Genomic DNA, 27,733 nt, shown 5'->3' with positions numbered 1-27,733 from the left:
TTTTTTTTTAATAAGATGAAAAGTGGATATGGAGCTAAACCACACTAATCAACGATATGATGGTACGTATACCATATCAAATTTGAATAAATGAAACATATAAAACGAGAGAAGAACAAACGAAATAGACTAAAGAAGATGTGGAGTTTTAGCGTGAAATTGGGCTAGCTCATGCTTTGCGTCCAAAAAGTTAGTACGAAAAGTTCAAACGATCCTCGGACTTTTTCAACGACTAATACATTTACTTGCCAGAGTTTCGAGTGACTTACATTTGGCAGCTTATGCAATATAAGAAGAAAAATACATATGACTTGGTAAAGGTGGCAGCTTTTCAAATATTTATAAAGATTTGTTGTATATTGTGATATTAGGTTCCAAAATTGTATAGAAACTTAGAATCATAAAAGTTGAATTTGACCTATAAAATATGAAATTTCTCTTTTCATTTCATTTATTTCATTTTATGTTTAGAACAGTTAATTATAACGATGACCAGTGTAATTCATTTTTTGTTCTATATTTTAGAGCGCCGATGTCATCAACATCAACAAATCATCAGACAATATTACCATTCTTGTTGTGGATCAACTTTATATTTATATTTATATTCTTGTTGTAATCATGCATTCTCCCACAGAGCATAGTCTTGCTCGGCAGTGAGAAAGTGAGATATTACAAGGGAAAAAAAAAAAAAAAAAATAGGTAACCCTGTAATGAAATGTACATCGGTTACCTAGTTTTCAAAATAAATTTTAGTTATGTCTCGGTATGTTTAACAAAATAAATTGTGTATAAAAATACACATTAAAAATTTAAATAAATAAAGAATGTGCTAATCCTAGTCTAAAAACACGAAGACTAATCCCAATAAAGTTGATAAAATAAAATAAATCCAGTAGCACGTACTCAATCTCTTGTATTTTGCATCAACTCGAACCACTGCAACCAAAAAGGGAAATAACTTTTTTCAGACTTTGCCTAGATTTTAGCCAATAGTAAACTGAAACTTAATTAATGAAAGCGAAACTGGATTTACCTGTCTTAATAAATCAGCGAGTGTCCTCGGAAGCACCTCAATATTTCTGAGAGCAATGTAGAAGGGAAACGGAAAGGAGTCCATGTACTTCGTAAACTTAATATTCCCGCCTTCAAACGATGCTTCCTATAACCACCAAGTAAATACAAATATTTTCTTTTTATCAGAAAACATGTACAAAGAGAATATATATTTCTACTTTTTTCAAATATACTTGGATGATTAAATTTACCATAAGGTCTACAATGGATTCTTGCGGACTGTCGAGCAGCAAAAATGCAACCATTCGCTTTCTACTCAAGAAGTCCCTCACGCAGCGTTTCAAACGCTCCTGCATCGATCACAATTGGTAAGTTCAATACTCAAAGAAAATATTTGGTGAAGTGAAATAGGAAAAAAAAAATACTATACAAAATTTAGTGGGATTTTGGAAAAAAAAAAATGAATACCTTCTCATGGAACCTGCCATCCGCAATTATCAAAACAAGTTGTTCCAGTGGGTTCTGTCCCGATGGAAGTCTTGCTCTTGCGACTGCAGCGTCGAGCTTGGTGTTCAGATACTTCAATAGATCGACCACTGGTTCGTCGGCAATGGTATTCTCTTGCTTGAAAGTGAAGCTAGAGATCATCTGCGGACAAGAAACAAAGACGAACCCAAAAACCAATAAAATTAATGAATGATCCGGGTACCTCTGAGCAAAATTTACCATCGTTAAAGATTGAATATTATTTGAGTATACTAAAAATGAAATCAAATACATAAAAGACTAATTCACCGTTCCAAGTGTAACAATAATTTCGGACTTTTCCCAGAATGAGTACTGACCTTGACCCCAGCTTCTGCGGTGAAGGGCTGATCGAAATCGTGAAGTAATCTTATGTTTCCTTTGGTACCGAAATTTGCCACAGCCAAATTTCCCATTTCAAGCTGAGACATGGCTCGACACACAGCAACGAGGGCTTCAATGGCAACACTCCCACAACCACTCTCAGACATACTTCGAGAATCGTCCACTGCAATAACCACTTGGTAGTCTCGCTTGTTCGGCCGGGTTCTCCTCAGCCATATCTTGTCCCTCCGAAAATGACTAGCTATGTATGGAATGACCTGATTGGAGATGAAATGAAATCAAATATCAATATTATACCAGCACACTAACAGTACGACTTTGTAATGTTTTTCAAGGAGAGTCCAAATGAAATAATACCTTTTTCATGTTTATGCGTTTTCCGGTCTTGTAATCACCTTGGAGCTTACTTGCCACGGTCGGCTCCATAACTAGACGCAACTGCTCGGCTAACTCGTGAGATAACCGGGTTGTACTCGATTCGTACCTTCTCCACAGGTCCATTGAGCAATTCGCAGGATCAGCTGATGAAGCCTCTGCTTCATCCCGAGCTTTTCCCAAGTCACTCTCGTCCATAGAAAGCTTACTCAGCTGATCCACACCTTCCCTGTAGAAAGTCTTTCTGAGAGAGACTAAGCCATCAGACAAGCCTGCCATGTCATCATCATCGTCTTGGGTTCTAGTTTCTTTGGGTTCATCCATTAGTGAATCCTTCAACTCTGGAGTGGGCGTTTTATCCTCGGACCTGCCTTTGGGAAGCAAAGGTCCGTTCTTCAGTGGCAGTGTTTTGGAACTTTCTTTCTCGTTATCGATGTCCATAATATCATCTCCGTCTGCATTAGGCTCGTCTTCGGTTCCTTTTTCACCGTTTACGTTACCCTCGATTTGCTCAGAGGTTGCAACTCCTAACGCTTGTGATGTCCCTTTCTCAAACTCTGACACATATCCAAACTCATCTGCATTTTCATCCTGGATCTCGTCTCCCTGTGCTGCTGTGTCATCGGTCTCGAGGTCAAGAAACACTTTCACCCTTTCCTTCCATTCCTTGAGTGGATCGCCGAGACTACGATTAGGGTTTGGTTGGTTCTTCTGTACAGCTGAAGAGTCACGCTGAGGCATTTGAGATTGTGATTGATCACCGGCGTTTCTCCCACTATTAGCCGACTCAGAAACCATTGTATCCTGATCAGAGGCGTTGCTAGACGGTAAACCTCTCAAAGGAGCAAGACCATTCTGCATATCGTTATTCGACCAGTTTGATTCTGGTGCCATGTTATCTGTATTGGATTCCTGTAAATTGCCATTGGGTTCCGCGAGTGATTCTGAATTGGGATTATCGCCAAGTCCGTTTGAAATTCCGAGTCCAAACACTTCCCTATTCGATTCCGTTGGATTTTTTTCAGGATCACCACTGGTCTCGTCTCCCTCTGTAGTTGCGTCCTCTTTTCCAGCCTCGCCCTCTACCATGTTTTCATCATTTTGATCAGCGCTCTCTTCCCCAGGATCTTCTTGATCCACCGTTTCCTCTTGCTCTGGAGAAGCATCATCACCTTCTACAGAATCTCCAACGTCTTCTTTATCCAAGTCCATATCTTCACCGGGATCTTGCTCCACCATATCCTCGGGCTTCAAACCCGTTGGATCTGCAAATGCTTCTTCTTTGTCCATCTTAGCATCTTCCACGTTCTCTTCATCATCACCAAGTTCGTCTTGGCCCCCTTTCTCACCATCGGATCCATCACCTTCTTGGGAGTTAGTCTCTTCATGCTCATCAGTCGTAAGAGCAGAATCATCCTTGGCTCGCAGCTCCCTGGAGTTCGGATCTGTATCTTTGACCGCGGACCCAGATTCATATTTCTCGTTTTCATTATTTGGATTTTCTTCGTCCTCTTCATCTTTATCGTCCTCATCACCAAGTTTTTCTTTAATTACTTCACTATTGTCACCAGTGTCTCCCATCACAGAGTCGAGTTGCGGCTCATCGTCATCATCATCCATATCATCTTCTTTAGATTCGTCCTCACTGACATCAAAAGTATCAGCTTGAAAATCCTGCTCCATCTCAATACCTTTATCGTTCTTGTTCGGTACTTCATCAGAGGCATCCTGTTCTTCATCGAGCTGGAGAAGCAGACAAGGAAAGTTCAGCTAAAGCAAAAAAAATGCAACAAGTTTCTGTTCACACATAACACGATCTAATTTTATCATACCTTATTAGATGCCCCAAGAAGCTGATCTTCATCTGTTATCTGATCACTGACATCCTTGGCTCCCACACCTTCGCCCATTCCTGTTCCACTTGCATCTTGTTGCTTATCACCGGCTTCATCACTGCCTTGATCTTCTGCAACTCCAAACCCTTTCGAATATAATGAAGCAAGAACGTCTGATAGTAGGCGAATCATCATAGAAACCTGCATTGAGCATAGACATAAGTTTCAGACTAGTACAAAACTAGAGAAACAATAATTAGCTAGAGAATTGTAGCGTGGTCGAATTTCAATCTCTATTCTCTGACAGGGTAGGTTGAATTAGCAAAATCCGAAGTGGTAACTTAGGAACTGATAACTTACTGTTTTATGCATGTCTAAATGTTCTTGCAGAAGTTGGTCACCAAAATTCACGAGCACGTCTAACGACACTGGCAAATGCTTAAAAAGAGCTCCAGAGAAGGCAGAGATAGACACGTTTTCGCTCCCAGCATTGTTAAGCCGTTCATTCTGTGCATCAAATCAATTATGAGACACAAGTTAACGAAGTTCCAATACTAAATCAATCAAAGACAGAAAAGGGCTTTTCAAACTTACAGCAGACGCTATCACTTTTAGAAGCTTATCACGTAAATGTACCAAACTCAAGTTCTCCACCAACGACTTGAACAGTATTCTCCACGAGGTAATCTTTCCCTGAATTGCAGGTAGACTTTCGTCATTGCATGGTGAACTTAACTTTTGCACAACCTGCTTAATGTCCTCGAATATGCTACCGAGTGACCGAACAAGTTCATCGTCAAGTACAGAAATGCTATGATCGTTCATGCTCTCATCTTTTCCCACTGAATAGAGCTCCATTTTCACTAAATCTACCTGCAGAAGTTAAATAAATATGTTGTTTTAAGGTACAGTCTGGAACAGAATCACAAGCCTGAAAATGAAAAAATAAAATAAAGGGCTAACCTTCGTGAACAATTCATCAAAATGACTGAGCAGAGCATCTTTAACAGAGCTCCTATCAACATCTGCCTTGTTGAGTAGAAGAAGATGCATTTTAAAATCTTCTATAATATGGAAGTTATGACACACCAATTCTTCCATTTCTTTCGACATAACAAAAAGATGTGAAGAAGCCACATTAGTTATAACTCTATTCTGACCGAGAAGATAATTATCCAGCGATTCCTGAAACACATATATATAAATTAATATACAGCAAGAGCTACTAGTCTCATGCAAAAAACACAAGGACAAGAAATCAAACCTTGGTACTCTTAAAAACCAGAAAAAATTTCTCAATGGTAGTGAAGATCCCATGAGATGCAGCATGGACGGTTCCACAAGTTTTTGGATGGGTTTGATCAAATTTCCTTAGCAGCAACAGTTCATCGTGTGCAATGGAGCATAAAGAATCAAAAAGTTGCTGCATTGTATTAGAAATTTATTTTTAGCTTCCACAAAGATAAATTTAAGAAAAACCAACATAAAAAACGGCAGGGGACTGACTTTCTGCTGCCACATGCACTTAAAGATGGCATCCCGGCTGTGAACCAAACCAGGCAATCTGTGACTTTCATCATCTGAACTGCTATAATTCGAATACAAGCTCTTCACAGCAGAAACATGATCCTTGAAACTTTTCAAATCCTTGGCAAAAATAGAAGCTGTATCGTGTTGTTTCTGTTGTATCTCAATAAGCTGTTGGATGAAAGATCCTATCCTGTCCACCTACGAGAGCGAGCGACAAGCATCAACAAAAACAGAACAGATAATATCAAGAATTTCCAAACCTTAACAAAGGAAAAGAGGTTGAAGATATGCTTGGAAATGCTAAAATAATTGATTCCAAAACGCACCTCTTCGCAACCAATATCCTTGTGAGGGAAAATCTGATGTAGAACCAACATAGACGCTACACTCTTGAAGTAGCTTCCAGTAACATTGTTCCATTCATTGGGTAATTTTTTTGGTGATGTACTATCAGATTTTCCAAGATAATCAGCAGTATTAATCAAATTGTCAGGCAACACATCTTGCAAGTCATGCAAGGGTTGGAGGAACCACCAAGATGTAGGCTGATCCTACATATTACCAAAAATGAAAAAATATATATATGTAATTTTTTTTTTTTTTGAAACGGTAACTTTTTAATTGATATCGGCATAAGCCATAGTTACACAAAAAGAATGAGACGGGAAATATATATGTAATAATCACCAAGTTATGATTCAGGACAAGAAATAACAAAATATAATGATGATATATATACCTTTATGTGTACAGGGGTATGTTTAGCTAACCCACTGTTTTTTAAAAGGTTTAGAAATTCTGATAGAGCCCATTTCTTTTTTTGGCTCTTGTGTTCTTCCTTCCAGATATCGCCATAATCTACAACCTTACTTATGATACCCGTAAGCTCAAACCACAAGTCATTCCAGGCATCTTTGTATGGGACGCATGGCTTGCCCAAGCATTCACCTTCGGATGCTATCTTGAGTTGTAAATGCTTGAACACAGCCTCGGCTCTGTCTTTCCACTCAGCATACCATTCAAACCTAGTAAAGACATATTGGTATAAAAATTATGGAGCAAGGGTATTTCGAAAGAGAGCATATCGGGAAAGAATGCAAAGAAAACTATAGCAGGCAAAAACCTGTGTTCTTCAGCACAAAGGGGAGAAGCAGAAGTAGCACTTGGCATCACTAGCTGTGTTTCTGTTAGGTCACTGAGAAACTTTTGACCATGCTCAGGCTTGAGTCTTGTTTTTTGCAGTTCGGCTTCTTGGTTAAGAAAAACCATTGCAGGTTGCTGCAATAAATCCTGTAGAAACAGAATTTAAAAGGCAAAGATCAAAAACATGATTCACGTATACATGGCCGTAGAATCGGACAGCTTTTACATTCAAAAAGTATAAGAGAATGTTTCAACTAGACTTACACGCCCTTGCACGCTTAGTAAATGATCATGAGTTAACTAGGGAAAGCATTTAAACTTACATTGTACTTCTGTACGAGTTTTTTGAACTTCTGCCTTGTCTTTTTTGCATTCTCCATCGACAGAAAACTCTCTTTGCGGTCCCAGGAACATAATTTCAGAAGTTTCTTCAGCTCCTTCTCAATCTCTTTCCTACTATGTTTTATATGTTCCAAAAGACTGAAATGGGAAAACGTAGTCAGAGAAATACCCACAAAAGAAGCTTACAGCTAGATGAATAATCACAAGAAAACAGTATGCATCCCAAATAAGATCACTCACCGTGGTAAGGATTGGACATAAAATCCAACAACGTTGTACAAGATCTTCAGATTTTCCATCTCAGACAAACTGCAAGAACTAGTATCAATTAATAAAGCACTAAACTGACTCGTGTATAAATCAACAGTAAGGATAAATACATTGCACATTCAAAGTTGAAAAATAATTAAATAGTAACCATAGAGGAGAATTCAAAAGTTTTCTTGTTCTTTTTCAAAGTCCTTATCCTGTCATTCAAATCATTCCCACCTTTGATCATGGTTCAGCCATTTAGTCACACATACATGACCAAGGAAAGCAAAGAGAAGCTGAAGACGCCTTCTGAATTCACCAACGCTGGATGTTTCAATAAAATCCTTTAAGCTGCAAGATATGTGATTGTTAAATTGGAAAGTCATTAATAGTTCAAATTTTGAAATAAAGACAGAATCTAGATTAATGGATTCAAAACATACCTTTCCATGTTATTGCTCATTCCCGGTTGACTTTCCTTAAAGATGATTGGATAAAGAGGAAACCACAACTGCAAGAACAAGGGTTAAACATTAGATCTGGAAAAGTGGGAAAAAAGCCACATGCTATTAATCCATTGTAAGGACACGAGTTTTAAAGACTCGGATTTGGCTAGGAAATAGGTCTAATTACACTACTCGTTATGTTTATATTGATGCTATATCGTATGATATTTTCTAACTATCAAGGAAAACCAAACTTCTGTCTTCCTTCCCCAAAGAATGCTAAGAGCATTAGCTTACCTTCCCCGCATTAATGTCATATTGATGCTGCACTTCATCAAGCAGTACCGGCCATGACTGAAACTCCATCTTTTGCCATGACACCACCAGAGCAAGAAGAGATTCCAGTTGATCTATACAACATTCAAGGAAAAAAAAAATAAGAATAATGTATTCAGAGAAATTCAGCATATCTTTGCTCAATGAAATAACTTAATCTTACCTGTATGACGGAATTTTTTTGAGCCGTTCTCTTGCTGTGTCTGAATATTCATTACTAGAAATTGCAATCCCGAGAGAACCTTGAAAAAAAATAATGTGCGGATCAATAACTAACATAAGCCGAAATGTTTGTGTGTTTTGAGACCAAATATATATATATATATATATATATATATATATATATATATATATATATTTGAAAAAATGCCTCGAAAGTAAATATCAAGGTAAAAAATCACTTCGAATAACAAAAAGGAATATGAGACCCTACCTTAGCAAGTGGTGTGGTCAATGGAATATTCGAGAGAACTTCGATCACATTTAAGATCTTATGAAGTGCATGATCATCCTCCCATTCGTCAACAAAAGAACGGACATGCTGCTCGAGAGGACAAAGTATTCTCGAAAGTTTCGACATCTCCAAGGCATTTGAATCCTACAAGGGACTTTAGTCAATAAAATATCCAAAGCGAGAAGAAAAAAAAATACTTTAAAGCGGGATAATAGTTTTCCGAACCTTGTAAAAGTTGTATATGCGAGCTGATTTTTGAGATGAGGAAAACTTTTGGTCATGCTCTAAGCAAAGGCGTAGCAAGTTCTCTGGAGCCAGACGAGCATCCAAACTAGACAAGGATGTACTTTGCAAACCTGATATCCAATGTGATAGATAAGATAAATAGATAACATATTAAATAAATGAGTGGGAGGTCTTCTATATTATCCCACCTCTTATTATCGTTGTCCCAAGAATGTAAGAGTCGGTAAAAGAATGAAACCGTTCGTCTTCTAAGATTTGTGTCGTACCCTGTTAGATTAAAAAATACATATTGAGAAGGTTTATAAGTATCCAATCATAGATATATGACCGGATATACATGCAGAATAAGAGATGGACAAGTCAAAAACATATAAAGCATGTTATTCGATTGGAAATATAACATAACTTCGAAAGAATACTCACAGTTTTAACAAAGCTATTCAGCCGGAATAACTGATCATGTAAGTTCACGACTCTGTTAAAGACTGATTCATCTATGATATTCCATTCTTCTTCCAAGTCGAGTTGCTCCTTGGAAACATCGTCCTGATAAATAAAATTAATTTTAACAATATAAATTATTGGATGCAAAGGCATAAGTTGCAAGAAAGAAAAATTGCATGATTCTTTATGAAAGTTCCTTTTACCTGATTTTTGTTTTAAAGAAAGTTATTAATTTAAAGGCTCATATTCTCTCCTCTCTCTCCCCTTTTAATTTTTTAATAAATGGAAAGAGGGTTGTAATGACTTGTTTATATGCAGCTTGAAAAGAAAAAGAGAAAAGGCAACTTATAAGATAAAAACTTTAATTTTTCTTACTTTAGCACCATGTTCGTCTTCAGAGACCAATTCCTTCCATTCCAAGAAAACTTCACTCGTCAAAGCTTTCTCAAGAGTTGAAATGTCAAGCTCAATAATACTGTCTATCTTGAACGCACGAGGCCTGAACTTGTATTGCTGCGAATCCGAATTTTCCCTAATTTTTACTTGAGTCTTCATCCTAGTCCAAGAATCAGTGAATTCAAGAAACATTTTTTCCAAGATCTGTGACATATGACACAAAACAAATCATGAGAAACCTGATATGCAGCAACCAGAGGCAAGCAAGGACATGAGTTAACTAGAGCATACCTTAAACGACGAAGAATCCATCATCTGTGCATTAAACACAGAATGTGTAGTTCGGAAAAGCATATTCTGTTTCAAAAAAGCTTTAAGCTGAGAAGGAGAGACCTGTTACATTTAGCACAGCAATCAGTTAAACATTAGGGAAGATTTTAGAAAACCGAACAGTGAAAAAATTAAAAACAAATAAAAAAATCTTATAAAGTCAAATTTGGACCATCCAATGAGATAACTTCTTGAGATGAAAGACTTACTGATTGATCTACCGTAACATCACCAACAAAAGTAATAAGGTTATCTAGTAGATCAATATCTTCCGTACTCATGTCCGCTGCAATTTCTACTTCATTCGGTGAAACCTCCGGAAAATCACTATTCAGCTTGACAGATTTGCTTTGTGAAGGAGAAGCGATAGGAAATTTCATCAAAGTATAAAGTAATTCCTGCCAAGCGTTCGAAGTCAATCAGTGACAAAGCAAAGCTACATGAGCTTCACAAAAAACAGGTGGAGAACTTAGCCTACCATAAGTACATCCATAGTGTAAGAATCCGCTCTGCTTTCTCCTATAGGTTTCAACATTGTATTCAATGCCCTTTTCTCCATGAGGTTTGACACAACCAGAGAGACACCTAATTTCATTTCATATATAGCAACCTGAACTGGTTGAACAAAATCAACATACTCCGGGTACTTCCCTGGCAAATCTTTCTCTATGAAAGCTGTTGCTGTCCTCTGAAGTAAGTGAAAACAATAGAACAAAATGAAGACAAGCGAAAGAACAAATAATTCCAAACTATACACGTCATTGCTACTTCATACAAAAATTAAATTGCAGCTTAAATATCGGAGTATTTACCTGCCAGTTAGAGATCTGTTCTGAGCTGATGGCTTCGAGGGAACTACTCCACAAGAACTTTGATGATTCGAAACGTGCAAGAAAATTTTTGCACTCACCTTTTAGTTTCTGAAACTTTTTGTAGTTGGAGCGAAACACAGCCTAAGCACAGAGATATGTTAATGACGATCAGACAAAGAAGAGAGCATGCAATGATAGCTCCCAGTTAGATCCTAATGTTTGATAGTTTATCTTAATTCTTGCTCTAAATGGTAGGTATAGGAGATAGATTTTCAGAGAACGAAAATGAGCACAGCAAGGTAAACTCCTTCCTTGACGAAGCTCCCCTCTGATAATTGATTAAATGTGAACTGAAAAAACAAAATATACCTTTCTTTCTATTTTTCTCCTTTTCTCTTCAAGCCTCTCCAACTCTTTCTGTTGCCTCGCGTAATCTATTCTTGTAGAGAGCCGTCCAGCCAAGTAGTTGCATTCTTGCCGCACCTAATGTTATAATTTAAAATTAGTAATTTGGAAAATAGAGAAACGATAACTCGATAGGAATATGGTTATACTGAAATTTGTTCTTGTACTGTTCTCAAAGGAACAAATGAAACAATATGGTTATACTGAAATGAATAATTAAACACATTGTTTGAAGTATTTGCATTAAGGTAATATATTGTTCCTTAACTAAAACTAAAGACATGGTTAAAATGATTTGGCAAAGTACACTCTGCCAATCTCTACACAGATTGGACGAGGAAATAATTAAATTACGGTGCTAGGCCGGTAACCAAAGGGCGATTCGTCTATATATCTTATCCCGCAGAAAATCCCGAGAGAAAGCCAATGAATAAATAAATAATAAATAGTAAGAATGATTGAGAGATGCAAATGAAAAATAAGATACAATCATGTATGACGTAAATAGTAAACATCACGTGATAAGAATAAATTAAAATAAATATATAAATATTTAAGATACCTGAATTTCCAGCTTAAGTGAGGATATCTTGTCAGTTAACTGTAAAATCTTGCAATGATATTTCACGGCTGGATCCAAATCATCGCAGCTAAGCAAAAGATTCAAGCGTAATCCCCCAAGGTACAACCACGCACGGCCAACATTAGAGATGCAATCTATAAGGAAATACAGTGTTAAAGCCACATCAAAACAAAAATGAAAACAATTAAAATAAGGAATTTCCCTGAACCCTAGTAGAAATATAATCACCCGTGAATGATTGCCCGCATAACTCCCCGAGCAGTGGTGAAATATATGTGTCGAATGATGTTTTCAGACCTTGATGGCTTGAATTATGTATCTCTCTTTTGAACTTCTCATGCTGTCATCATGGGAAAAATTTAGTACTAGTATATTATTGAGAATCGGGGAGTGAAATACAAAGTACATATACCTCAGACTTATTCGTCCACAGGTTAGGAAGAATCTTCTGGATACGCTCAAAACTGTCAGCATCAAATGCTCTGCGGTGTGCAATTATGATCTGAAAATAGAATAGCACAGAACATAATAACATAATTAAATTATTTTTTAAAGAATGGCCTAAATGTAACAATTAATTGCTTGTATGTAAACAACGCAGCACATAACAAAATTATATAAATACAAATATTATAAAAACTGGGTTATTTTTTAACTAAGCTTAACAACCTGCTGAAACAGAGATCGCAGAGCAGATGAAAGAAATCCACTAAAACTTGATCCAGGTGACAAGCTGCGCCAGAGACTACACGATGCTACTCTAAGCTTCAACGAGCTCTCAAAACAATTTTTTATAACAGTGGTACCACTAGACGTCCTGAGTCAAGCAAGAAAAGAGAGGGTAAACTTACAAAATACATACAATTAACTTGAAAATTATCTGATGGCGGATTGGTCATGAAAAATGCAACTTTTAGCATGGTAGTTTACATAGCGAAGCCTCAACAGGCGGACTTCAAAAGAATGGCAATATGTGGCACGATAAATGATTGAGAGGTCTTACAATATCTGGAGGACTGTACTCGTCAAAACAGGCTGAACAATCATATCAGGTACTGGAATATCATAACGAACGTCTCTTGATTTGAAATCACTATCGTGGAGAGAGCAGTCAGACATTCCCTGAGAGTCCTATCATATCATAACATGACACAGACACATTAAGCTCACTCCCATAATCATATATGAAATGGAGTCTGAAGAACGCATACCTTGACTGAAATTGGACAGCAAGTCCAGAGGGATTGATGCCAACTAAACCACATCTCGAGAACAAAGCTGATAACTTTTGCTTTGACTGCAAAACCAGGTGTAAGTATAGAGATACTGTAGGAGACAACCAAAGGAAATAAATGTACTTACCTTCATCAAATAAAGTCCACATATCATGTATCCAATAAAGTTTTTGATGCGGAGAAAACAATTGTGGAGGTCTTGATGAAAAGCTCAGTGAAAAATCAAGCGCACTTTTCAGATGCTCAGATATAACAGTCCATTTCTGCAATACAAGAAAACGAAATTCAAACAAGACAATAAAATAATACTATTAATTGGGAATAGAAAAATAACAAAGAAAGATATAATCTTTGCAGATCAAATAGCATAAGTGTACTCGATGAGACAACATCTGACTTGTTGGAAAATTACCGGATTTAAACCAATAACAAACATTATATTTTTGATATCTTTCTCTTTGAAAGAGATCTTAATTCCAGTTACGGTTTCATATTGCATATGTGAAACATTTTCCTTATTTTTATTGCGTTAAAATGAAGAATTACAGCTTATATTATGGACACGTACAAAGCATTGTATTCATATGATTTTTAGGAAACCTTTACCTCCTTTAAATTTTCAGAACCAGTCACAAGCGCAGATGATAGTTCCTGAAGCAACTCCATGTCAAAGTAGAAGCTTGTTATGTCAGTAAAGGGAAGAGTTTCCTGCCAGCTGTCGAAACCAAACCTATGGCACAGTATCTCAGTGGGGAATGAACAAAAAGCAGAAGAATATCCTTCTAAAACCTCCAATTTGTTGTGACCCAAATTCTTCTCGCATTTCTGCTTTGCATATTTGAGGCATTTGACGAGGTTCTGTATCAAAACAGTCTTCATTATGTGCTTTGAAAAGGGGAAAAAGAGCAAAGGGAAAAGGAAAAAAAGAAGCAGGGAATCAAATTACATTAGACATTACTGAAAGTCATGCTCACCTCATGAATTTCATCCAATTGCTTTACAGCATGGTTTTCATCATAACCCCCCAAAGCAAGTTTAGTCATAATAATTGGCAGCTTAGAAATACCTAGAAGAAAAAAAAAATTGCAAATTCAGAAAAAGCAATAAAAAAGGCATGGTCTCAGTAGAAATTTATATGTAAGTATAGGATTTAAGCAAGCAAACCACCTTCCACTACTAGGGTTCGAAGTTCAGAATTGGATGTTGCAACAATTTCAACCACATAATCCCCTACTGCAAAAAAGAATGTCAACCAAACCAATGGTATGTCAAGACTCAAATTACAAGGTTACAATTGTTTTTAAAGCAACTGAATAAAATGTAAGGCCACCAAAACATACCAGGATTCTCAGATCTCGCCTTTTCTTTCTTGTCCTTAATCAATGTTGACTTTGTTGGCCAAAGCGGGTCACAAAATTTCAAAAGCTCATTCTGCTTATCAAATAAAGCAGCAGCTGACGGCAAATCAGGATGACCACCATAATCCCATAGCAAGGACTTCTCTGAATGAATGCACCAATGCAAAATCTTTTCCAGACTTTTGCTATTCTCCTACCAATCACAACATAAACTCCAGATTATCTTTCACAGTTATATATTCATCACATAAAAAGGAGATGAGGAGAATGTTATGGCTTACCAGCAGCTGATCAACTGCTATTGGACAGACATCCTTCAATTTCGCAGCATTCTTCAGCAATGACCGCCAAGAAACTAACAATGGCCCAAAGTCTTCTCTCTTAAATTTCTTTGCACAGTTCCAAAATAGTATGTGGTCTTCCAGGAAATTCTCATATGTTTGAATGTGTTGGTCAAAATCCTGAGACTCCACAAGCTCAACAAGCTTCTTGAGGAAGTCCTCTTCCAACATCCGCAAATATTCTAACATACCTCTAAATGGTTGAACTTTCTCGTTTTCCATTTCCATGTATTTCCCCTCGTTTTCCATGTGTTTCACCTCATCATTCCACTGCTTGTAAGTACACTTTAAAGGGCCCACAACAGCTTTGATAGCATTGTAAAGGAATATTTGGTTTTCATAACTTGGTGCGACCTCATCAACCAGCTCCAGTGACAGCATCGGTATTGATCTACTCATAGAATATACTTCTTCACACAGCGAAGTGAGCTCTTTGTAGCGGTCACTCATATACAACCAGACAGGATGCTTCATAACATCTTCTTCAATTAACTTCGAGAACTCAGCTAAGATCTCGGACTTGCAAAACCACAGAATATACAATTTAAGATCAACCTCAGGTGCCTGTTCAATTGCCCAATCGGCAGCAAAAAATAGCTTCTTTTCACACGATGTAATGCTAGGGTCCTCCTCGGAGCTTGAAATCATAATTTGACGTGACTTGTAGTCATCCATCAAGGAAGGATTTACAAACCCACTAGCAGTATCCACATCCATCGAGGAAGATTCAGAATTCGCGGTTGAATTGGGGTACATGCTACATAGTTGAGACGCCAAAAAATCGACGTACATACAATTTTGCTTCACAGTGCATTCCCGTGGGTGCAACACCCAGTCCTCCAACTTCAGTGGCATAGGCCAACCTCCGGGCAAAGACAAAGCTGACCCCAGAGACTTGCAAGATTCAGACAATTCATCGGCCGATAGAAAAGCATCTTTTGCATGGGTAACAGTACGTCCCCCATCAGCCTCGCCAAATGATGATGTGTATATATGTTCCCAGCTTGTTGTTAGGCTCCAGATAGACGGGTTCCCATTCGTGATAAGTTGCTGGAACAATTGAACCCAGCGGGCGAGCTCCAGGTATGTTACAGAAATATTAAGGCTGATGCCTTCCTTTCTGGCATAAACATGCGCTTTAGACATTGCTTGCACCAAGCTCTTGGTTGGAATACCCGACAGAACAAGGAATCTGTTTACATCTTTAAACTCGAATTTGTCACCGCTAAATACGCTAGGCTCTTCCAGCAGCCAGCAAGGCTGTCTCACAAATATTTCGACTCCTCTGTTTCGCATTGCCCGAGACACTTCTCCGTAGCTAGGATTAACTGTGAGGAACATGCGAAAGTTAGGGTGCGGGTGAAGAACAAGTGGCTTTCCATCAACGATGCCACATTCGTTTACGGTTATTGATCCGGATGACTCCACCAAAGAGTTAATCCTGTCAAGAACCTAAGAGAATGTTGGAAGAAAAAAAGTTAGATGGCACAAAAAAGCAGATTTCTAATCATATATGGAAAAATTTAATGAAATGAAGAAAGATGCCTCAGCTACAAAGAAATATGCATACCGTAGGATTACAACAGTTTGCATTCTCTAACACAATCCACTCTCCACGTTCAATGGCCTTAATCAGCAACCCTGAAACCCATTCAAATTTCGCTGAAAACGACCTTTTCTGATGGCCTTCAAGCAACTTGAAAATTATCTTTGTGGCTTTATCAAGATCTCTGCTTGATCGTGCATTCACACCCAGACCCGACTTGAGCTGTTGTATGATTTCAAGTAACTGTTCAAGAGAAGTGCCAATTCTCTTCCTATCTTCCACACTACTTGAAGTGAAACACAACACCAAATTGTCTTTTATAGCTAGAAAAGCAGACCATTTGGTGAGAAAGACATCATCAATTTTACATTCTTCCTTCGCCTTTCCCAGTTCTAAGTTGATGTATTCATCAACACAACACTCGATCTCATCAACAACAGAGAGAAAGTTCCGGATAGGATTATATTGCTCAAAGCAACCAAGAATTTCTGATATATCGGTGCCAGATGAAAGATGTAATTCATTCAGAACATTTCCAGTGAGCTCGGCCAGCATTCTAATCAATGACGTCTTACCAGATGATGCATAGCCGACCAAAATACATAACCACTGATGACTTATGCACTCTGCTGCAGCTTCCAAACTTTGGCGTATCCCAGGAAGAATTTTTAGTGAATTGTTTGAAACCTTAGATGACTGAACAGAATTCTTTTTAACAGAAACACCACCGACACTCAGGTATTCTAAACCGAGTTCAACTCTTGGGTAAGGATTTATATATGGCTTTACATTAAATACCTCCTCATACAGATTCAGGACTTGTCGGCGGTCAGCTTCTGTGCGCATTCTCTGAACATAAACCACGTTAAGGAAGCAATACTCCTTTGACTTGTCCGGTGAACCTGATAAAAGGAAGAAGTGAATGTTTTTCTTAGAAATCAAGCGCTGCTATTTTCTAATAGACTACAGAGAAGACAGTAGAGAGTAATCAAACCTGCAATGATTTCACAAGATCGAAGTACATCCCGTAAGTTGAACTCCCAAGGAGCACCATCCTGAGCAAATTTATGATGAAGCATGGTTTCCTCATACAACCGTTTGTTAAATAAAATTAGCTTCTGAAGAAGAAGTTCAGATATTGTGGGAAAACATGAACGACAGATCAACTCATAGTCTTCCTGACCCAACTCATCCACGTAAACCTGAAACAATAGTACATTTGGGAGTCATGCATATGAATTCAGTAAGCTTACGCATAATTTGAAATCGTACAATAAGCCAATACTAAAATTACCTTAGTAAAACGATTGAGAAAAGATTTAGGAAGCCCTTTTCGGCCACCCCCTTGGTATGTAGGATTTTGACACGCAAAAATTCTGAAGGTTGGAGGACACTTAAATGTGCGATTAAGCTCTGGGATAAAGACCGTGCCTCGATGATCCAGGATAGCATTCAACCCCTATAAAATATAACTGGCTCAGTTTTCCAAAAAATAAATAAATAAATTAAAAAATAAAAATAAAAAAAACCATAACAATGTAGCAAAAAAAGTGGTTCTTCCAGGGAAGACATAATTTAAGAACAGTGAGAAGGTAGTTGAGTGTAAACACCTCAAGTACAGATTGTGGAGCAAGATTAAGCTCATCAAGTAAAACCCAGCAACCTTCCTTCAAAGCCTGCAAGATCAGCATGAATGAGAAAAAGGAAAATCAAAGCACGCACCTAAGTATGTAAAGGAGCTTTAGCACAAAAAAACAAAAAACAAAAAAATTGAAGGCAGAACTTTACCTGCAAAAGAATCCCATCTGACCATGCAAACCCCATGCCATCTTCACTCTCAACGGGCAAGTCCGACCCCAACAAGTCCATCATGTCAGTCTAGGCACAAACAATATAAAATAATTGTCTCGTAATTAGGGAAGCAGAATTACAATGGACCATGCAATACAAGAGAGCTTTAAAAGGAAGGCTATAGCTAGACAAAGGAAATCGAAGGATCAATTCAGACCTGTTCAGACAAGTTTATGCGTACAACTTTGTGCCCAGAATATTCTCCCAATGCAACAACTAAGCTAGTCTTCCCAACACCTGGACTCCCTTCCAGAAGAACTGGAATGCATTTAAGCAAGGTTATGCTGTTATTAAGACATTCCAAAGCACAAAATAATAAGATAATTAATGAACAATGATCACACACCAGGCTTTCGAAGCTGCATAGCCCGAAGTACACGAAGTGCATTTCTGCGGGTTGTCGGTGCTGAAAACTCGAATGTCCCATCTATAGGTCCAGAAACTACAGCCAGAATTGCATTTTTGTCAATAGAATCTTGACAATGACTAAAACTTTACATTATCACTTTAAATCACATATACTCTATAATACACGAGAAGTTAATAACGGAATAAAATTTCAAGAAGTCCAATAAATCACCTATTTTAATGTAGAAAGGATCAATTCCAAACATGTCGCCACATCTGACACCAGCATGGCCCGAAAATTCTCCAGCTGTATCAACGTCTGGCCAACCGTAATTTTGCATCATTGAAAGCTTTAGGAAATCCGAATTAGCACGATCCACCTTTATTCATAAGGTACAAATCAAATTGATCATTTTGGACGAACCCAGTAATGTTATTAACAATTTTTCAAGTGAAAGTAGACCATCGGAAATTTATAAGAGAGAAACAGGGAAACAAACAGCTTGACATAGATATTACAGATATTTACATAATTAAAAATACAAAACCTTCATTTGCTCTAAAAGAAAAGACAAACAGCACTTTCTAAGTTCTCCAGCCTCGTTTTTAGATACTCCAGACCCTGAAAACAAGGTAAAAGGAAGTGAAAGATTATAACTTTGGCAAAAAAAAAACCCTTCTTTCCGTTTAAAGTAATGAAAATGGGAAATAAAAAACACAAGCTACTAAGAACGTACCTAAATTCAATCCGTCGAGCAAAATAAGGAAAAGTCCGTGAAGACATGCATATTCAGATCCTAGTCCAATCTCTGTTACATTTATAAATTCAATCCACGACAACAGATCTCTAACAGTGAGCAACTTCCCGGTCTGCAAATGGCTGAACCACTGTAAAACAACATGAAGAAAAAACATATCAGCAAAGCCAGTTTAGAGGCAGCGTTCAGTTTGATACGCTAGTACTTGTTCAGTTTGATAGTAGCTGGGCATGATGAAATTTATCGACACGAGATAAGTAGTAGATAACATGACTCTGAACAGCATATATATAAGCAAAACATGAAACATTTTAACCAACAGAAGATAAATTCAAATCTGTTATTATAGTTAAAAAACCACACATGTACTGCTCCAAAGTGTGTCATTATAACAAGTACACTTAGAGCATAGGTAAATCTTGTGGTCAGACCATTTGAAAACCAGCTATTTGAACCTTTAAATTAAAATGAATATGTAACATACACACGAAACAAGAAAGAAGATGTAGAAGAATACATACTTCCCAGAAACATAGCATGGGGTCCACAATGCATGAGAGTTTTGAGGAGGACAACCTGTACACAAGAAAAAATAGTAAACAACAAAAAAAATACTGTTGTCTAATAGCTCCAGCAATGTGTACCTCAGAGATACGTACCTACTCAAAGCAATAGATTTCAGCTCTTTTAGATCGCAAACAGGAGGGACCCATATCTCAGTGAACCGATTTCGAAGAGCCGGAGAAAGTTCCTTCTTGCCAAAATCGCCACCAGGGTTCATTGTTGCTAGTAGTAAGAATTTAGGCTCAGCAACTATCTTCTCCATTTCAGAGCCTCCCTTTTCTGCTAGAGACTGCAGATAACACACAAATGAGCTGCTCTACTACTATGAAGACGGTGAAAAAAAAAAAACAATGCTGAGAAAAGAAATCGACAAACTAGTACTAAGTAGAAGAAAAGGAAATTGTGCTACAAATATGAAACATGTGCTCAAAGATGAGAAGCCATGTAAATGTTTGGAACATTTACATACGTCTATACAGATGAATCCAAGCCTGCTAACAGAATCAAGAAACAGAGTAAACTCAACTCACCAAAGTTCTTTCTGTTTCCAAAACACTATTCAACCTTTCAAGTACACTATCATCAGCCAAGGAGATCTCATCCACTAAAAACAGATCGCCATCCCTCATTGCATTGACAAGGGGTCCATCGTACCACTTGAAAACAGCCCGCCACTTCTGATACAGTTCAACAAGGTCCTTCATTGCGACTTGTAGAGTCACTATGAAGTCTGCATCTGAACACAAACCTTGCTTGAACTGATCTATCATATGTTGCATCACTTTAAAAGTCGAAGAGGCTTCACCAATGTCTGAAGAAATTGCCTGGGGCAAATAAGAAAGAAAAAGTAAATTATCCTCCAAGAAGGAAATAGCAAGGAAGGAAATCATTTAAAATGATAGGTCGTAGAAGAACAACAACGTACAGGAGGGTCTTGTTCAAAACGCTTAAAAGCATCCGATTTGACCAACTCGTCGATTATATTTTTGTAGTCCGACATCAATTCCGATCTCTCTCGAATAGGAAAAAACCCCTGTAAGAAGAGTTTGGCTAAGACCATCAGCACTAACAGAACATGAATGGAAAAGAAGCAAAGATGATGAACTGACCCCAAGAAAATCGGAAGTTTCTGTGTATTGATGGCAGTTTAAAATGCGCAAGTTTAATCCCAATCCCTCACTCAGGAGTTGACAGACTGTTGTCTTTCCTCCTCCTGTTTCACCAACTAGAAGTACAGGCTCTTGAGCAGTATAGCAACGTTTCAGAAGAGAACACAATCTCCGCATTGCCCCAGTCAACGTAACTCTGCAGTGAACAATACCTTAGTAAGTAAAAATAAGTAAATATAACAAGGTAAACCAGCATCGGAACAAATTCTAAATTATTGAAACATTCTGAATTCGTACCTTTGAGCACCGTCCTGAAAAGGAGAGTTCTGAAAGGGGAACCCAGCTGATTCCTGCACATTATAAATGAAATGGAAGATTTCTTTAAAGGTTCAGAGGGTTTTCAGTACAGTTCCTACTATCGATTTGTGTCTGGTGCATCTAGAGATTGATTCTATGAGTGAAACAAACGGATTCTATCATATCAATTGATTTCTCTAGCAAGGTAAAGCCATAAAAAAAATTGAAAAGAAAAGCCCGATGAGGACACCACAAAAGGAATTTATTCTGATGTGAAACATCGTTAAGCGACAATGTTAGAAAGCAGAGTTGCAGTAAAAGTTACCTCATTGTACAAGTCACTTTCGTCTAGTTTACCAGGGAGATGCTTGTTCAAAACTTCAAGAACAACAGACTTCTCACCAACTTCCCTTAGTCTTTCAGCCAAAAGATAATACCCCTCTCTGGACAGATCCTTATAAGATGTGCCCTCAAACTTCCTAAAGCGATCAGCCCATTTGAACAAGTCACGTGGAGTTATGTACCCATGTTTCCCGGCAAATACTTTGCTTTTTTGTCGGTTTATCTGCAAATCCTTCATTACCTCAACCATTTTCTTAGCGTAACTTCCTGGTATCCTACACCTTTGCTCTATTATCGTGCTCAACTCTTCTTCCGGAATATCATCCACGTTGATTTCTACAAATCGGTTCGTAAGGGCTTGTGAAAGTGTTTTTCGGCCAGCGTATGAAGGCGGATTCTGAGTAGCAAAAAGCATAAAATTTTCATGTGGTCGAATTGGCTCCTTAAGTTCGGGCACCACAAGCTCCCTGTTATCATCGAGTAACCGATTCAGTGCTTCAAGTACATCCGATGGTGCCAAGTTAAGCTCATCCAGGACAATCCAGGACCCATTCCTTACCGCTCTAACCAACACACCTTCCCGAAACACAAGCTTCCCATTTGTATCACTGACGTAAGAACCCAAATACTCTTGCAAGTCAGTGTGTTCATGGTTGTTTATTCGAACAAATTCACGGCCAGATATCGCAGCGAGGTAGCGGACAAGACTGGTCTTCCCGCTAGATGTGGGTCCTTGCAGAAGTACGGGACACTTTTTCATCAATATAGCACGTGCCACGTTCCTCAGATTCTCCTTCACGCTTTTAGTTAAGATGTATTTCTCCACAAAATCATCATCAATACCATTCATTACTGCATCATTAGATCTCAAATATCTATCAAACGGTACATGACCGGGGTTCTTCCCCCCTAGTAGCATGGATAGAATCATCTCTTCCATTATCTTAGCACTGGTTTTGTCCAAAGACGTCTGGAAAAACATGGAGAAGCCATCGTGTATGGCTTTCTGCAATCCAAAACCTTCTTTTGCAGCCTTTCTTACATATTTCAGCGCTCGTTTAAGAGACCTTAAAGTATATCGCGGTTTCTGATTACCTCCGTTGTGGAGCCTTTCCTCGGCAGCTTGCTTTGCTGCTTTATAAAATCTGACAATCTTATTCACAAGGTCTTGACCTGATCCCATATCGCCCAATGATTCCTTGGCAATAAGAGAGAGTTCTTCACCGTCAAGCACATCATCAACAAAGTATTCTGTGAATCGACTCCGCAAAGAGAACGGCAAGTCCCTCTTCCCAGCATCAGTGGCAGGATTCATACAAGCAAACAAACGAAAATTGGGGTGTCGACGGATACAAGTTATATCACCTCTTTCCATTAAACAAAGAGAGCCAGTATCTCCTTCAAGAACACCAACAAGTCTCTGCAGAGTCTCTGGAGGGGCTAAATTCACCTCGTCCAGCAAAATCCATTCCCCGTCTTTTAATGCCTTGACAAAAGCCCCTTCTACAAATGAAAATATAATCCCATCTATTTGACCACGAGCTGTTTCAAGTTTCATAAGAAACCTTTCCCAGGATTTGATTGATTCCTCTTCCAAAGGCCGCTCTCTCTTTTTTGCAGACTTCGTTGATTCCTTTCCACCCAACTTCCGAGCAACGTCAACACGAGCTGTTTCAAGTTTCACATCAAACTCTTCACAGGATTTTATTGCTTTCTCTTCCAAAAGCCTCTTTCTCCTTTTCGCAGACTTTGTTGATTCCTTTTCAACCAACTTCCGAGCAATGTCAACACCTATTTTATGAAATGCCTTTAATAAATCTTTCCATTTTTTATTAGCTAGATACTCCTGAAGTCGAGAAAGTAACTTGTAATTTTCCTGAAGAAGCGGCAAAAAACTATATTAGTTAAACAGCAGGAAATATATTTCCAGCACAGATATCTGACATGGATTACCTTCACAGAAGTGGTCTTTGAGACGAGATCTTCAAACTCCTTGTACAAGGGGAAGCATATAAACTGAGCACTCATAGGCTTAAACCCCCCCAACAAATCAGCAATATCACTTTGCTGACTTAAGTTCTGGTACAAAAAGAGATATGGCGGTCTGAGACTAGAAACAAAGAAAACAACAGAAACATGAGGATTCCAAAAAGAAATATTACCAAAACTGTAAGTCTCTGACCAAGCCTCATAGCCAGATCCTGTACCATTGTAGTCTTTCCTGTGCCAGTTTCACCAACCATCAGAACAGCCTCATTGTACTTTACAGAAACAGCTAGTTTCTCGAGCAAATGAAGAGAGCTGTTAATGTCCACAAACGATTTTCTTTTCTCACGTGACTGCAAAATAACACAAGAATACCAAACCTAAAGCCAGATTGGAGATAAGTGGGAGAATGAATATCCAAAGAAAAAAAAAAGCGACACTAACAGTAGTTAATATTGATCGTGCAAGAGAAACTCGCCCTATCCTTGTTTCTGATATCAAATCCTGCAGCATTGTTGAACTGTTAATATTGACTGTAGTACTTCGCTTAACACAAGTAAATAATAATTTTTTTAAAAAGAAACAAGGGACTTCTTATTGAAACACAAGTATATAATATAAGATTGAAAAGCTCAGAAATCAAGGACCTGAGTTATAGGTTTATTAGCAGGATTCAATGTCTCTGCATGGGTAGGTGGGACCATCCACAATTTGGCAATAAACTTTCTTATAGTCAACCGATTGTCGACTGAAGTTGAAAAGGCTGCAAATATATCAACAGCCTGAAGACACAAGAAAATTAATCAAAATTTAATGGCAGGATTGAGAAATAACTAGCGTGAAACATTTTTTTAATAAAATAAAAAACTTATAAAAATAAGAATGATCCAACAAAATAGTACAGCTCAAACATTAATCAAACTGGCAACATTCAACCAGAGCCTGTCTAAAGTTTGGACCCCTCGATAATAATAAAAAAAATTGATAACCAACCTCTTGATAAATAGAATTACATTCTTCAGCTGACAAACTGTTCCCAACAAAGCTCAAACCCAGCCCTGCAATGCGCTTACACCACTTAAGCAAATCCCTGCCATCAAGATCATGGTTAAAGAAAATAAAGCAAAAAGAAAGACATGAGGAATCCGCTTAAGTCCTTCGAGAAAACTAGAAACATAACACTGCTGACCTTACAGAGAACCTGCTTAGATAACCAAAAGAATCGCTGTTTCCCTGGTGAGATCCAGCAAGTTCCTCAAATTGACCAGATTTAACCCTATCAAAAGTTTCTAAAAGCAATGCTACATGTTAGCCATATCTCCAATGTTTAATTAATTTGAAACCAGTTTGAAGGGACAGTGCAACCAACCAACAAGCTTGTCCGCTAAAGGTTCCAGACTTGGATAACTTGCTCTCACAATGTTTTTCAAGTCTTCAACACTTGGTGATCCAACCATCACTCTCCTCCAAAAACTAGAAAGTGAATTTCCACCTACCGAAATTCGATTACCATATTAATAATGCACCAAATAGCCCTAAAATTACAAGGCATTACTCGAGGTAATAGAGCAAGCATTGTATAAGCATATTTGCTAGATTGTTTTACCTTTTATACTGCTAGATATTTCAAGTTTAGATGTTGTAATTGTTGCAAATAACTGAAAATTTTCCGCTACACGTAACTCCTGCAAGTTTGGCAAACTATCAGCGGTCTTCTCAAAATTTCAACGCAAATGCATCCCCAATAAGCAACATTGAAAGCTAAAAATACATGTATAATTTGACCAGGTCAAGTCCTTCGCACAAAAGCCCAGCGCGATACCCAACATAGTTCTAATCAACGGTTGTATCAAGCCCAACTTTTAATTCCACGGAAATTTTACAGTCAACGATGAGTCCTTTACAGGACATGAGTCTCATCAATGAGAAGCAGAGTTAAAAATCATATAGTAGACAGATAGGTTTCAGGAGTTGTAAAAAATGGGTTTTCAGTGTTAATATTGACTTCAGCCCACCACTCATCTTATACCCCTACGACCGTTACGTGAACATTGGAAATACAACCAAAATATGATGTAAAATGTCCTCAAAGTTGAGACCCATAAAATGAGATAAAACCAAAAATCAACCAATACCTCTCCATTCCCAGTTACAAATGAGCGAGCGCCTTCTAAAAGAGGTAACAAAATTGAATGTACATCTGAGGGTGCTTTGTCTATATCCTCGAAAACAACCCAGTATCCATTTAGAACTGCCTGTGAGACAAATATGAAAGTTTAAGGGTAGACGTACTAAGCTCACATATGAAAGAATAAGGGTAGACGCATTAAAGTTTTGGTAGAAAGTTACCAAAATAAATCATTCTGTATTGAACACGTGAACAACAAACCTGAGTAAGTGACCCTTGCTGCCATCTAAATTCGCCGGGTTTTTCGGCACTTACAATACTTCCGACTAATGTCTTTCCATCAGTTTGATCATCCATGGGGATCGGCACAACTGAACAAAGAGAGAGGGAGTTAAAAAAACAGATAAATGCAGAGTAAAAAGTTATAAAAACAAAACACATACAAAATATCTTAACAACTAACAGCAGCCCAACACCTAGCAGAGCTTCTTTATAGACATAAGAACTCTTTTTTTATTTCTTTAGTGGTAAATATTAGACACATCGACAAAGGATAAAAACAAAACACATACAAAATATCTTAACTAACATCAGTCAAACACCTAGCTTCTTTATAGACACAAGAACTCTTTTTTATTTCTTTAATGGTAAATATTAGACACAATACTTGAAAAGCTAATATCGACAAAAGCACAAGCAATAGACTAAAAAGGCCAGAATACAAATGAGAAGCCATAACACAGAGGCCTATAGAAACTTCTGCGATCTTGCCATCCTTCCAACGTCATAAATTGATAAATTGAAACCCAAATAGAGAATTAAAAAGGACGGAGAGAAAACAGGAAATTGCGGACTTAGCATAAAAGTTCAGAGGAGACTTGCTATTTCCAGCGAAAGGAAAAAGAAATAAGATAGTTGCAGAAATATATAACTCGGAAAACAAGACATACCTTGTATTCCATGATCCTCAGCCAACTTGCTGACCAAAAGGGATTTTCCACCCCCACTAGGACCATATAAAAGCACTGGCCACTTTTGATTTACTGCTAATCTAACTGACTCAAAAATTTTCTCCATGGCTGATGTCAAAACGAACAGATTCCCAGAGGCTGCAGTATCACTGCAGAATCATAATATTACTGACATCAACATGACAAACTAAAGAACCATTATCAAAATTGTGAGCAGAAAGCCGATGTAGTTCTATCTTTTATGATAACTGGAACTAACTGATTTATAACCAATGGTTTGCATATAAAGTAGCCAACCTAGAAGAATAAAATAATTAAAATCCCTTTACAAATATTACTAAGTATCAAACCAACTTAATTCATGTGATACTAAACAACAATCCTAAAAATCGAAAATTAGTGACACACTCCGATAAAAGATCCCAGAGAAACACGAAATTTTAATGTCAGTATGCCAAGTGTAAAGAAGAGTTATATCACCATGTCAGTCTGCAAGTTGTCGAAATATGGAAGATGTTTTGGGAAAATAAAGAGATAAATTGGGTCTGTTTACTCTTTAGAAGTAAAACTTAACCTACCAAGCAAGCGGTGAACACCTAATTGCAGGCTCGAGTCTGATGGCTTCAGTATACCAACCAGCTTTCTCCACTGAAACATCCTCACGGAATTTTTCCCACCTTGAAGTTTGAAAAAAAAAATGTATAATCTGCGAATTGATTATATTTAAAAGTTTAAAGATTAAGGACCAACCTAGAGTAACATGATAGAGCATCTTCCTTCGTAATACTCGAACTTTCAATAGCTCTATCACCCGACTTGTGAATGAATGACACTATTTTTACCGAACACCATAGTATGTCTTGACTTTCAGTAGATTCTGTTGACTGCTTCACGAGTTTCGAGAAACACGACCAGTCCCAAAGCTTGGCAAAAGTCCCAGACGCCAAAAGGAAACAATAAGACGTCCTGAGTGCACATAAAAGCGAACTAGATTCTTTCTTCTGCATAGACACCAGATAACTTCCCCCCTAGCAAAATTCGCAACAATAAGCAAGATAGAGAAACACCCAGAAAGATGAAGTA

At 37.8% G+C, this 27,733-nt stretch overlaps 1 protein-coding gene across 1 annotated transcript; it reads right to left on the bottom strand.

Moving 5' to 3' along the window:
- Nucleotides 1-571: 571 nt before the first annotated feature.
- On the bottom strand, nt 572-27,674 carry LOC149392110 (midasin-like protein). The gene is made up of 73 exons (XM_089619589.1): nt 27,401-27,674; nt 27,229-27,327; nt 26,630-26,799; nt 25,941-26,050; nt 25,687-25,806; nt 25,158-25,236; nt 24,921-25,043; nt 24,741-24,840; nt 24,545-24,641; nt 24,199-24,333; nt 23,996-24,055; nt 23,728-23,904; nt 23,519-23,644; nt 21,549-23,441; nt 21,224-21,276; nt 20,927-21,122; nt 20,743-20,850; nt 20,348-20,641; nt 19,913-20,106; nt 19,775-19,829; nt 19,233-19,383; nt 19,044-19,117; nt 18,728-18,875; nt 18,494-18,589; nt 18,305-18,405; nt 18,085-18,174; nt 17,907-17,972; nt 17,591-17,755; nt 17,291-17,498; nt 16,321-17,198; nt 14,691-16,202; nt 14,392-14,602; nt 14,219-14,284; nt 14,026-14,117; nt 13,658-13,909; nt 13,179-13,314; nt 13,028-13,113; nt 12,820-12,947; nt 12,486-12,633; nt 12,229-12,318; nt 12,045-12,156; nt 11,796-11,950; nt 11,198-11,311; nt 10,829-10,969; nt 10,495-10,704; nt 10,226-10,414; nt 9,978-10,079; nt 9,666-9,890; nt 9,270-9,392; nt 9,035-9,113; nt 8,826-8,956; nt 8,580-8,744; nt 8,310-8,388; nt 8,108-8,220; nt 7,808-7,875; nt 7,602-7,715; nt 7,353-7,421; nt 7,094-7,250; nt 6,751-6,917; nt 6,367-6,652; nt 5,954-6,178; nt 5,604-5,825; nt 5,362-5,520; nt 5,061-5,282; nt 4,692-4,970; nt 4,458-4,604; nt 4,095-4,298; nt 2,245-4,005; nt 1,863-2,144; nt 1,486-1,665; nt 1,269-1,367; nt 1,037-1,162; nt 572-939 (listed from the first exon to the last, which is right to left on the bottom strand). The coding sequence occupies exons 1-73, from the start codon at nt 27,655-27,657 to the stop codon at nt 907-909; spliced, it is 15,882 nt and encodes a 5,293-aa protein (XP_089475715.1). The 5' UTR covers nt 27,658-27,674; the 3' UTR covers nt 572-906.
- Between the last annotated feature and the right edge of the window lie 59 nt (nt 27,675-27,733).

Source organism: Urtica dioica, chromosome 7 (assembly GCF_054948205.1).
Source record: "Urtica dioica subsp. dioica isolate 48M chromosome 7, U.dioica_male_clone48M_v1_H2, whole genome shotgun sequence".
Classification (NCBI taxonomy): domain Eukaryota; kingdom Viridiplantae; phylum Streptophyta; class Magnoliopsida; order Rosales; family Urticaceae; genus Urtica; species Urtica dioica.
The sequence above is the reverse complement of the archived record's forward strand: the minus strand, read 5'-3'. Positions and strand labels throughout refer to the sequence as shown.